The following is a 13,160-nucleotide window of genomic DNA, read 5'->3' on the forward strand; positions in this document are numbered from 1 at the left end:
TGTATGTGTGTGTGTGCGTGTGTGTTCACCATCTCACTGCAGTTCCTCTCCCTGTGTCTCAATCTCCTGCTCAGATCGGCGCAGGGAAAATCATTTCAGAAATTTAAAAAATAAGAATGACATAAACCAAGCAGCATTCCAGGGTCTCTGTCCTCCCCCTTCCCCCTCTCTCTTCCATCCATCCGTCCTGTCCATCGTTCTGTCCCCCCCCCCCCCCAGAGCTACCAGACGGCGGCCTCGCTGATGTCCGAGGGGGGGTGGGCGAGGTGTGCGCTGTACGCGCTGCTGTTGAGGGACAGTGAGGTAAAGGGGGGGTCAGGCCTGAAGGCCTCGGCGGGCAGGCTGTGCAGGGGCCCGGGGATCCCGGGTTCAGGGCTCGGGGAGTCCCCCGGGTGGTGGGGCATGATGTCTGAGAACCGCTGCACCTCGCTGGGGGGATGGTGTCCCGGGAGGGGGTGGTCCATGACCCCCAGGGGGGTCCCCGTCGGGCCCGCCGAGGGCACAAAGGGCAGGTCGACGGGGGTCTGAGCCTGCGATGAGGGGGGGCCCTGTGGGAAGAAGTCGTAGTTGGCCCCCGGACCGTAGTACTCTCCCTGGTAATCTGCAGATAAACACACACCGGGAGGTCAGGGACGGGGCACCAAGGCAGATGAAAAAAAACATATTTCATTCAGTAAGTTTATACCCTGCGGTTGGGTTCTGTATTTGTATTTATCTTGTCATTATAGTTCAAATTCTGATTCAATGCTTTACTGACATGACAGGATACATCTTATGTTGCCAAAGCACAGAACATACACCACTGAACGAATGAACAAACAGTATTTGTGGACATACAGTTTACAGACATACATGTACAGGCCTATAGTTACTAATTCGTAATTCCTTACTGACTTGGCCTATTTGCCATGTCTGCTAGACTTAACGTCATGACTGTACAACTGATTCTATGTGAATTGTAGCTTATTTGGCCTGTTCTGTAGTTTGTTCCAATGACCTTGATATGCACTTTTTTGTGTCATCTTGTAAATAAAATGTAATGCAATGTAACTATTCACAGCACGCATTGTGCTTTAGTCAAAACAGCTGAATTAGGGAGGACAGACATAGCAAATTCCAAATGTGTAGAGAACGCCAACGCTAACCCTGCTCTGGGGGATAATGCTACCGAGTAAATTACTATATTCCTTTGACAACATTTACAAACAGTTAACTCTGTGTGTCACCAAAACACATTCTAAAATGTGTGTTTAGTCGATAAACACATTTTAGAATGTGTTTTGGTGACACACATAAATAACTTAATTTATAAATGTTGTCAAAGGAAGGGAGCATTTGACAAATGTACTCGGTCAAACTTAACTCAAAGTTAAGCACCAAGAGCACAGCGGTTTGACATAGTCCGACAGACTCCATCTGACTTCACTGTATTGACATAAAAGCTTTCTATGCATTGAGAAAGTACTACAATGCTACTCATATTCCGGTTTTAAAATGAACGCTCCTTCGATTCAAATTTCGTCAGTGGCAATACACCAGGGATGTCTGCGAAGGTTAAAGTAGGCCACATGAATGCTGCGGAACAAGTTGTTCTTAATTATGCTAAAATTATTTATGGTCTGATAATCTTTCATGAAAAAATATATGCCTAGGTACCGTTCTAAAAGCTGTCCGTACCGCAAATGTAATTGACGTAACCTCTGTACCGGTGGAATAAATCGTAGACGGCGTTTTAATAATAATAATAATAATAATAATAATAATAATAATAATAATAAATAGAGGGCATTACTAAGCAATCATTTGAAAAATCATTGGTCAATATTTGTTTCTTTGCATTCCATTTCCATTTGATTGCGAGCGCTCATCAGATAAGCTCTTACGGTCTTCAAAGGCCTCGTGGGGCGTCTTGACGAATGGGAGATGCGCTTGACAAACACACTGGAACACGCAACATTTCATACACACTCGCGAAAAAAGATAAAGCCAGTGAAGCGCCCGCTGACCTCCGTAGTAGGAGAACGGGCCGTTTGGAATGAGTTCCCCCGGCTCCAGTCGATCCACCAGCGTCCTCATCCTCCTTGGACTCCGGAAGAACGCGTGTCTCCGGGCGCCCAGCGCGCTCAACTGCTTCATCCGCCTCTCTTTGGACCGCCGGTTCTGGAACCATACCTGCGCATTGCAAACAATTAAATCATTAATACAAACACTGAGACTAGTTAAAATGAAATTACTTCTGCAACAACATACAACTTGACAAACATTTTTGCTCAGGTATTTTTCCCCACCACACACAGTAAAACAGCGGATAGTCCATATACAATATCAAGATAAAATAAAGGTTAATTTACTGAAGCACACATATGTTTTTCTTAATTTAATCCTGGTTCCACAAGATTACAATCTGTGGAATTATGATTTGCTACAGAAAAAAGGGATCTCAGTATGTTTATACGTGCCTAACCAATAGTTCAAAACAAACTCCCAATAGCAACACTTCTTAGTGTCATGGTGTATGTAGAGATGTATTATGTATTAGCAAAATACAGCAGAGATGCCGTTTTTTATGGCCATCAATTTACAACTGCATTTACAATTTTTTTTTCTTTTATCATGGAAATAAATGCTGACTAATCACGCCGGAGAAATTGGAATGAAATGCAAATTAACAACAACCCCCAATATGTTATATACATCCACTAAAACAAATCAAGATGGATTTAACGCGCTAAGCAAAATCGCACCATATTTTGCTATAATGTTTAAATATTTAGCATAGCCCATAACAAACTTTGATGAGCAATATGATATCACTTGATGACGAGAACAGCGTAGCAACAAAGACAACAATAAGAAAAAATACTAATATTCATTGTAGCAACAAGTAGTTAGCTCGCTGTATGTGCTCGTGGTCTTGGTTGCAGCCCGGGACGTAGCCTCTGTGTAAGATGTTATGCGATTCGTCTGGGATGAGCTGAATTGATTGAGCGAATTCGTAGTGTCATGACATGATTACTCCTAATTATCGTCACTCCCAGCGTCTCCGATCTAACCTCTCTTTAATGACCTTCTAACCCACCATTTACCCCGACTGCGGGAGCTTCAGTGGGGACTTTAAATCTACAATTACTGCTTAATAGGAGGGTTGTTACGGATGTATTAACCGGCTCTGTGAGGTTATTATATATATGATATATAGGTTATTATATATATATATATATATATATATATATATATATATATATATATATATATATATATATATATATACCCTTGAATTCCTTCGACTAATTAGAATTTACCGTGGTACATATCTAACCTCGCCACTCCATTAATAATCTGTTAAATTTCATATTAATACATTACCACATCCCGCACACCGCTTACTCGAGGCAACTATATTCCAGGCTGGATTCGTAAACATACCTGAGTTCTGGTAAATTGCATAATTTTGTCTCCGCTAGCGTCCAGTTTGGTTGAAATTTCAATTCACTTTTATTCTTATGTCAGACAACTAGCCTACGTTATTTCACCCACCTTCACAAAAAGGTACAGGCGACATCATAAAACTGTATTAACACTTCAATTCAACTAACTGAGAAGGACAAAAACAAGAAGAAATTGTAGTTGTTTAACACGAACGCATGATTCATCCTAAACTAGGGTGAGGCTGCGTTGGGCTGAGATCGACATATTTACGCTGGGCTGGACACGCGCACAGCATGCTCAAAAGTGGTGGCAAAATGTGACGTCTGCGTTGCCAAGTTGGCAGGTGTTTCGGTCATTATGGTAAATGGTGAATGTCTGCAGCCATATATAACGCCTTCATCCAAAGCGCTGTACAATTGATGCTTCTTATTCACCCATTCATACATACACTCACACCAACGGCGATTGGCTGCCATGCAAGGCATCAACCAGCTCGTCGGCATTTGGCGGTAAGTGTCTTGCTCAGGGACACTTCGACACACCCAGGCTTAAAAGGCAATGAATTATTGAATTGTAGGCCACAAATTATTCCGCTTTTCAATTCAACGTCACGTTCATCAAAAATACATATGACAATGAGGAGAAAACATGATAGGTATATGATGGCATATCCCACAAATGGGATACTTGGTAAACAGGTAGAAACAGACAAACTGTGAAGTCTAAAAACTCGCTGCACAGGTGCATAACTAAAGGTGGTTCCGTCCCAACCATCGTCACCACCACCACGACAAATCAGGAAAAATCATTATGTTATCACTCTGTCAAGTGTACTCATTCCCATGTCAAGAACAGTTCAAGTAACAGTTGCATCCGTAATATTTCGCAATCAACTGCCAAGTTTAATTTTAGTGCATAAACTCATCAACTGACCTGAATTACGCGCATGTTCAGTCCCGTCTCCTGCGCGAGCTGCTCCCTGATGTGCCGAGTGGGTTTCGGGGTCGCAGCGAAAGCGGCTTTTAGCGTCTCCAGTTGTTTGGCTTTGATGGTGGTTCGTGGCCCACGTCGCTTTCCGCCAAGGTTCTGGTCGTCATTCTCGTTGTTACCTCCTTCTTTGTCCGATAAGTTAGCAATTTCCGAGTCCTTGACATCGTCTTGTAACTGATCTTGAGAATCTGGAGACATACTAGGGTCACTGCATGCTGTAACTGTGAAGAGTACAAGATAATTTGGAATTAAAATAGGATTTTAAAATAATGTTTTACGTGTAGGCCTAACCTATATAATTGCATATATAATTTACATATATGTAAATTATATATGCAATAATTTACTATCTGTACTCTGTAATTATACTCTGTAATTATATATAATATATTTACAAATCAGTTCTATATATGCCTGTTTAAGCATACACTATGAATGATGTATTATTAAGGATACATATTCATTATTGACATTATTTATTGAGACATTATTTCTACAATACGAATACAAAATTTAACAGTAGGCCGAATATTACTGAATATATCTGTCCTACAGTCGTCTAACAATCCTTAAATGCTAGTTTGTATATCATATACCTGCAATAATCAACTCTTTTCCAATGCAACGAATTTCAGAGAAAAATGCATGCTTCTTAATTGGATATTATAGGGTCCACAAAGGTCCGTAATTAAGTTGAAGCATTGAATAACTCCAATAGTACATTTTTTCTCAATGTAAATTTACACGAATAATAACTAATGCTCCACAAAGAGGCCTATGTACGTTGAGAGGCTGAAAATTAAAATGCATAATTGCATATTTAACTTTGCCCGCTTGGACCATACCTGAGAGAAGGCTGGCGTCTTTCGCGTTGCCGTTGCTCAGGTAATCTTCTTTGCAAACAAATTTGTTTTCATCGATGATATAGAGCTCCTCCCCGGTAGAGAGCTGTTTGTTACACATCATGCAGGTAAAACAGTTCAAGTGGAACACCTTGCTCCTCGCCCTCCGAACCAGGTCGTTCGGCGAGATCCCCTGCGCACAACCCGCGCACTTCGTACCAAACCGCCTGCGGAACGAAAGAGACGCTGTTAGGGGACGGCACGTGGAGGAGTGTGTCATCGACTACTATTACCTGGAACGTATGGAGACTAAATATGATACGAGCATTGCTTTCTCATTTATTTAAAATAAAACCGTTAATTCATGGGCAACGACAGCACTAGCTCTACCAAATATTAATTTGTTTCAAATATTTTAAATAAAGATTTCGTCAGAAGCGAGAAAAAATATTTTTCATAGCAATTCATCGTTTTTAATTCATATGAACAATTTTTAACAGTTTGTAACGACTGAACTGAACCAGACCTCGCTATTTAGAGATTCCAATTAAATAACAATATGATAGTTAATGTATTATATTCTATAATATTTTGTAAAATAATATGTCATGTATATATATATACATAGCCTATAAAGAAAGGTAAATAAGGCCTACATCATTTTTTAAAAGCAGTCAAGTTTGCGCCAGTTGCTTTCAGTTTTTGCTGTAATTATACTTGAAATCACACAAGTTTACAACTAATTATACACACACACACACACACACACACACACACACACGCACACACACACACACACACATTTGAAGTTTGGTGGATATAAATAAAATAATACATATTTACAATAAGAAAAGGAAATAAGAATCATTTGTGTAATATATTGGATCTAATAAAATATAAACAATGGTGGATCCATGTTTTCCTTATGATTTGAAAATTGAAATTGCCTACAAATTTCAAATTTGCTGCGTAGTCAATTTACTATAATTGTCCTGAAAGTACTGACGATATTTGTCAGTTATTATGTAATACATCAGCAAAACCTTAAGCAATTATAATAATAGCACAATACAATAGATAATGATTACATTACACTGGTGTTAAATTTAACAGTGTACGTATGTAAATTATGTGTATTCAATTTGCTTACAAATGTGTTGACTAAGTCTGTGATTGCATTGTCAGCGGGTTCTCCCTTTTCAGGTTTACTGTTCAAATCCACTTAACGAGTCTCCCCTCGAACGGCGGCCAACGTGCGGCGCTGCGTAAAGCGCGTGCCACGGCGCCAGGTTACACGTCCTCCCGAAGCCCTGGCACGGTGTCGAGCCCCGCGGCTCCATTGGCTGCCAAGCGCAGTAAACAACGTGCCATTTCCTCCAAAACCCTCACCAAAGAGGGCTGCGCAGACGCTTACTGAACCCGCTCTTTGCTTAACATAACAATACAAATGAACACTCATTTAATTACCCGGTAACCTAATCACTTTCTAATTTATCAGTCCAAAACCCCGTTTCGCATCAAACAGGGCAACACTCTTTCTTCCCGTTTCGTTTATGCTGATGTTTAAGTTTAGCATAAATGACTGAATTGTCAGGCCTCCAGTTTGAAGCAATAAACATTTTCGCTCGTCAATTTCGTATAGAAAAAAAAAAATATCTAAAAATAAAACGCATAAAAAAGCAACATAAAGTGTAGGCTACTGAATTTCTGATACATTTTAAACTTGCCCATGTACCAAATACGAAAAATGTATAATAGCCTACTTTTAAATGCATCCAGCTACTAAACATGACATCGGATCCATAATTAAACCTATTTTCGTTAACATTAAATTAATATGCTCAGAGTACAAAGTAGGCCCAAAAGCGACAAAAACAGACATTCCAATATTTTAAATTATCTACAGTTTCAGTATGTCAATGCTGGTAGGCTATTTCACGAACAGAAGGCTATTAATGCAATTATCATTCAATATGAAACTGAAATGCCGTTATCGGAAAATAGTGAATTTCCTAAAAAAGCACCCCAAAACAGACTTCATAATTACACTATTATATAGGCGTACAAATATTTGTATGTATAGGAAAAGTTACCGGTCTATGTTTTCCTATGTCTCTCTCTCTCTCTCTCTCTCTCTCTCTCTCTCTCTCTCTCTCTCTCTCTCTCTCTCTCTCTCTCTCTCTCTCTCACACACACACACACACACACACACACACACAGGTATATGTATCTCAGGCAGAGCAAGCCGAGGCAAATGGCGTGCTCCTTGCAATGCGCTTACCTAAAGAAGTCGTTTTTGCAGTATAGTTTTCCCTCCCGAGAAAAACATTTCTCTGTTAAATTACATTTACACTCGCAGCACAGCACGCATTTGACGTGCCATGCCCGGTCCAGGACGTTGAGTAAAAACCTGTCCAGAATAGGCCTCTCACACCCGGCGCAATGGACCATCGTCTTTGGGCTCTCTCCCGCCGTCCTACAGTGCCTTTCAATAGCCTGAGGTTTTTCGCGTCACTATATGATCCTCTTCTTTAAAAAAAAAAAAAAGAAGATTTAAAATAGTGGCTTTGGTTCCTTTTCCACGTGTCCGTGTTTCGAGTTGTTTAACAGAGGAATAAAATAACGGCTCCTCTCCTCTCTTTCCCCTCCGTTTTCCTCCTTCCTTTGCAAGTGAGCAGTAGGCAGATCCGTGCGTCCAAAATCCAGGTGAGAGATGAGCAGAAGTTCAGGTATGTTTCGGTATGAGGTAGCAGGACAGCTTTGTGAGCCTCGACAGTCAATCCTCAGGTTCCTCTTCCATGCAAACAAATGAATACCCAAATAAATTAAACGAATACACATGTAAAAAATCTAATCAGCAGCGAGAGATCGGCGAAACTGAAAGCACCACAGGTTATCCGCGCTTCAGCGTGCTCCTTAAAGAGGTGCATTGATGGGAGACCGATGTGCACACAATGTGAGTTATTATTTTTGGACAGCACTGATACACAGAAAACCAAGCGTGCCTACAAACGTAACAATGCACTTTCACGTGTCCGTTTATCCATTGGTGAATTCTAGCAGGGAAGCCAAAAACGCAGACCCAACAATTTCGTTAACAAGTACGTAGCTTCCCTTCCAGTTCAGTGGTTCTCCTCGGACTGGACACGGATCATCTGTGCGGGATTGACGCCTCTCCGTCTGCTTACAGTATTCTGCATGATCCTCAAAGCACACCAGCCAGCCTTATTCACTGCTTCGTGACGTCAGGTGAGGCCGAAACCAATCAGCACCTTGCTGTCCAAGTAACCATTAGCTATCCCCTCCAAGCTCTGCCGGTGCACTCTAGCCTGTACTATTTATAGGGAACAGAGCAAACCAATTGGCAAAATATCTCTCAAACTGTCACGTTAGTTAATGTGGTAGGTAGCCCTAAATCATGTAGGGAGGTAAAACGGTAGGCTACCTATAGTTTGCATGGCTACGGAGCTCTATACGGACGTCACGCTGCATATGACAAGGTAGATATCCTATGTCTTTTGCATATCTTTCTTAAAAAGGGTTGTTGCAGTTCTGACTGCATTGGGGTCCGCAGGCCTTTTAGGCTTGCGACTGTCACTGAGGATTGCCTAGAATTTCATATTTCAAAGCCGTCTTATGTGATGTAGGCCTATTTGTATCGCGGCTGGCTTATTGCCTCTATCTCGAGGAAAGAGTTCGTTATCATTAATACAACTAGAACAACAATCTATATAGTTATTATTTGGAAACAGTGCAATAGTGTCATGTTATGTTAAGTGAATAATCAGCATAGAATTAAGTCAGGAACTCTTCGTTTTGGTAAATTTTAAGGTCACATGCAACGTGAGGTAAATTCACAGCAAAGAGAAGAAATAAAAAGGGACCGATAGCTATCGCTTGTGACGGAAGAGACGAACTTTGCCCTGCGATATAAAATGTTAAAAAGTCATAGCCCAAATTGTCAACCGTTAGATAATATATACGCACGTGCCTTTAAAAAATGAAAACAAACAAAAACCCTGGGAGTAGCTGGCGGAAGTGGAGGTCATCCTGAAGGAGGGGGCGTTGAGAGGTAAGCTGCCATTCAACATGACCAACGCTTTTACTTTAATGCGTATTGGTTAGCTCGGATGGTTTATCCATTAATTTATCTAAGCCCAACCATTCATTTACACGACACGTTTGATGTAGCTACAGGTAGCCTAGCTATAGGTTGGTTCTAAGTGGGCCATGTATTAGATTTTTAAATAATGACTACGTGAATAGTACGCCGTAGATTAATTAGAAGAACACGTGTATAAGTTCCATAAGAAACCTTTTAACTTTGATTTTGCAATCAACACATTAAAACAGTCAGGTCCTCAGCAGGACTGGAGCTGCCTTTGGTCTTTTGTCGGGCGAGAGGGCACGTGAATGACGAAGAGGCACTAAAGTTTACAGGTTGCTAAATCACCCCGACACCTACTGACTGGCCCGACACATTTGGGTGTTAAATTAAGATTGTTAAAGCAATTCACCTGCAATTCACCAATAAACATCCAGCGAGGGCCGACCTTCCTCGTTTCCTCGTTTGTTGAGGCGGACCCCAGAAAACTGTGCGTAATTACCTCTAATAATATACTGTACATGGACAGTAAAAATAACGGTATTGGAATGGACGTACTTAATTGGTCAGTCGGTTCCTTTTATTGGTTATTGGGCCAAGACGGAAGATCGCTTTCGAAACCCTGCGTTAGTATAGTGCAACATTCTGAAATATTCTACGGTCCGAAGAAACAATGCGCAATAATTAGACTACATTTTTATATAGTCGCCTAATCCCGCTGCACGCCTCCACAACTAAATTCACAGCTATTTCAGGGTCCGAAAGAGGCGCGACAGGCTGGAATGTTTTGTCTTATTTAGTTAAAAATGTAGCCTAATCTTACCTACAAATACAGGTAACACACCAAAAACAAACAAATAAAAGACAGAAGAACAGACAACACAACAACAACAACAACAACAACAACAACAATAATAATAATAATAATAATAATACATCAAAGAGAGAGTAGCCTAGTAACAAAGCAACATTATTTGCACTGTTGGCTTCAGACAAGCGGGCGAGTGACTCCATAGCCAGCACACCTGCTCGCACAGACAAGTGTCGGGGGTGCGACTGTCAGAGCCGTGTTATCATTGCTTATAGTCTCTGCTTATCCCACGGAGCCTGTAAAGATGTGACTTCGTATTTAAACTGCAGCTAATCTTACATAATCACGTATCCCCTCACTACAGGGGTTCCCCCCCTCCCCCCAGGAAAAACACACGCACGCTCCCTCCAATGTTGCCAAGAAAGAGCTACCTTCACAGCCATTTGTATTCCGGCGGCGTACATTGTGCAAATGTTCCAGTTGAATTTTGGAATCAATACGCGGCGCTTCCCCGTGCATATGGGTTGCTTCTCATGTAAAGCAGCGCGGTGGGGCCGCGCGTGCACTGGGCCCACGGAGCGGCGTGGTGACAGCTGCGCGAGAGCGCCTGGGGAGCGTTCCCTTTGACTTTGGGACCCTCGGATGACATGTGTTTTTCAGGGAAGAATAACAGATAAGAGATGAACACACAACATCTCGCGCTCCTGCATCTCTTTTCTGTTTTTGTGAACCACCCCCCTGCCCTCCCTTTCCCTCTTCCCCCCTTCCCAACCTCTTATGTGCCCGCGTGTGTGTTTGTAGTGTGCGTGTGAGTGCCTTTTAATTCATCTGATGAGCATCTGGTCATATTTCCACCAACGTCTCAAAGCGAAGAGAATTGAGAGGGAAAGGGGGGTGTGTGTGTGTGTGTGTGTGTGTGTGTGTGTGTGTGTGTGTGTGTGTGGAACAGAGGGGCTTCTCCAAACGAGAGCTTTGACAGTTAGGCGACAACACTTGGCCGTCTATGACACCTTGAGGGTAATTTCAAGACAATCAGTCGCGCAGGAAAGAGAGCCAGATGCTGGGTGTTTCAAACGACTTCCCGTACCCTGCTCGCTCTCACCCGACTTATTTCTGAACTAACAGCTTACATAAAGGTCCACATCGCGACAGCGTTCAACCTGTCACCCCTATACGCAGCCCCGCCTCTATCAACGCATTTACTCCGCATTTCAATCTTTTGTGGTCGTGGGTGATAAGTAGATGCTTGTTTAGTGCGGTCGCTTTTCCCCTAGTCACTCAAACTATTTTTTCCAAATACCTCTACTCCGTCTGTCGCTATTATCTATCTATCTATCTAGTGTGCAACTAGAAACACTAATGACATGCATGCAATGCATTACTACTGGCTAATATACAACTGTTGCAATAAACACTATTCATGATACTATAGTCTGGAATGAATTCAAGTCATTTATTACTTTTTATACTTTATTATAATAAAGTAATAAAGAACTCCACACAGACTTGCCAAACGTATGAACAGTATGCCAGACTAGCATATTTGTTGCATGAGTTGTACATTAGTAAGTAGTAATGCATTACATGCATGTTATTATCATGTTTCATAATAGATAAATAGCTACATAAATAGATCATTGTGGCAGTAAACAATATTAAACATTTATTGTGGAAGATTTATCGTGGCAAGGTTAGTAAATTCATTTGAAGTCATTTGAAGTTTTCGATCACTGAATTCATATATATTTTTTTAAGTATAATGGTTTGTGACGTCACAATGTGACAATACACACTAGAGTGATTCAACTCAAAAAACGGTGACAAAAATGCACGCAGATGTTTGCGCGCTCCAATAGACTGTATAGGCGGATTTATCTCCTGCAGAGGTGGAATTTACGATTCAACTCTTGAATGAAAACGACACGAATGCATAATTCCATTTTACCTTGTATTCTTCAAGTAGACGCAATCGCCAAGGGTCCCTTCTTTCCAAAGACGCGCTAATTTTAATTATTCCTCCTGCAACAGAGGAATTCAGAGCTGTGATAAGGACCAAGGCTAGAGGGAGCTATCGATTGAAAAATGCACTACCCCAAGAAACCGAGCGATGAAACTGTGCGTCAAGTGAGAATGCTTGTCTAGATTTCGACTACGTGTTTCTCCCGTGCAGCCTGTTATGTTGCTCTGTTTCATAGCTGAAGGGGATATAAGTAATTTCACCGCTGAAAAGGTCATTATGCCTAATACAGGTATTGGCCAACACACAACACCCCCCCACCCCCCCACCCCGCAGCGCTTCTCTTTACATCCTTAAGATTCAAAGATATAAACTGCAAAGGTCCTCTGTCAGTCTTAAATCTTCTGGTACAACGTCCACTTGCCCCGGTGGTCGGAAGTTCAAGTTCAGTGGATTTATCCTTGGCGCGCGACCGGCAAGCTTGCGAACAGTTTAAACAGCGGGCAATCCGTGCATTGATTTGACTAGATTTCATTTTAGTCCTACAATTGCCAGGCATTTACTAAATCATATTTATATTAAACTACGGTCATTATAATATAATATTATATTATATAGGCTATACGCATCTGCATGTGATCTGTTTGTACAACTGAAAACTTCGCCCTCACTGTATGGTAAGACCAAATGCAATGTTTAAATAAAGGGCTATGGCGTTTGAATGTACACTAATACATTTTGTCACCGATACAAGTGCTTGTAGGCCTACTACATATGATACATATGAATAAGGTCCAGGCAAAATGCAAGCTTTTTAAGTGGTGGAATCAAGTTCAAACGTGCATTTCAATTTTCAGACGTAGCCTATCATTAAACAAATTACAAATGATTATTGCTTTTCAGAACAATTTTATAAACAATTGAAAAATATTGATAAGCATTAAATAGCGTTTTGCGAGGTTGAGGGGAGAATAGATAGACCTGTAGGGCTAGGCTACTTGTCTTAAAATCCATTCATAATGTGTA

General features: G+C 41.3%; 1 protein-coding gene across 1 annotated transcript; it reads right to left on the reverse strand.

Moving 5' to 3' along the window:
• Positions 1-221: 221 nt before the first annotated feature.
• On the reverse strand, positions 222-7,712 carry lhx1a (LIM homeobox 1a). The gene is made up of 5 exons (XM_061218278.1): positions 7,543-7,712; positions 5,265-5,488; positions 4,363-4,640; positions 2,007-2,172; positions 222-601 (listed from the first exon to the last, which is right to left on the reverse strand). The coding sequence occupies exons 1-5, from the start codon at positions 7,710-7,712 to the stop codon at positions 222-224; spliced, it is 1,218 nt and encodes a 405-aa protein (XP_061074262.1).
• Between the last annotated feature and the right edge of the window lie 5,448 nt (positions 7,713-13,160).

Source organism: Conger conger, chromosome 13 (assembly GCF_963514075.1).
Source record: "Conger conger chromosome 13, fConCon1.1, whole genome shotgun sequence".
NCBI lineage: Eukaryota > Metazoa > Chordata > Actinopteri > Anguilliformes > Congridae > Conger > Conger conger.

Coding starts and splice junctions, on each gene's coding strand:
- lhx1a (XM_061218278.1), bottom strand. CDS start 7,712: ATGGTCCATTGCGCCGGGTGTGAGAGGCCTATTCTGGACAGGTTTTTA. Junction 5,489..7,542: donor TGCAAAAACGACTTCTTTAG/GTAAGCGCATTG, acceptor TTCGTTCCGCAG/GCGGTTTGGTACGAAGTGCG. Junction 4,641..5,264: donor AGACGCCAGCCTTCTCTCAG/GTATGGTCCAAG, acceptor TACTCTTCACAG/TTACAGCATGCAGTGACCCT.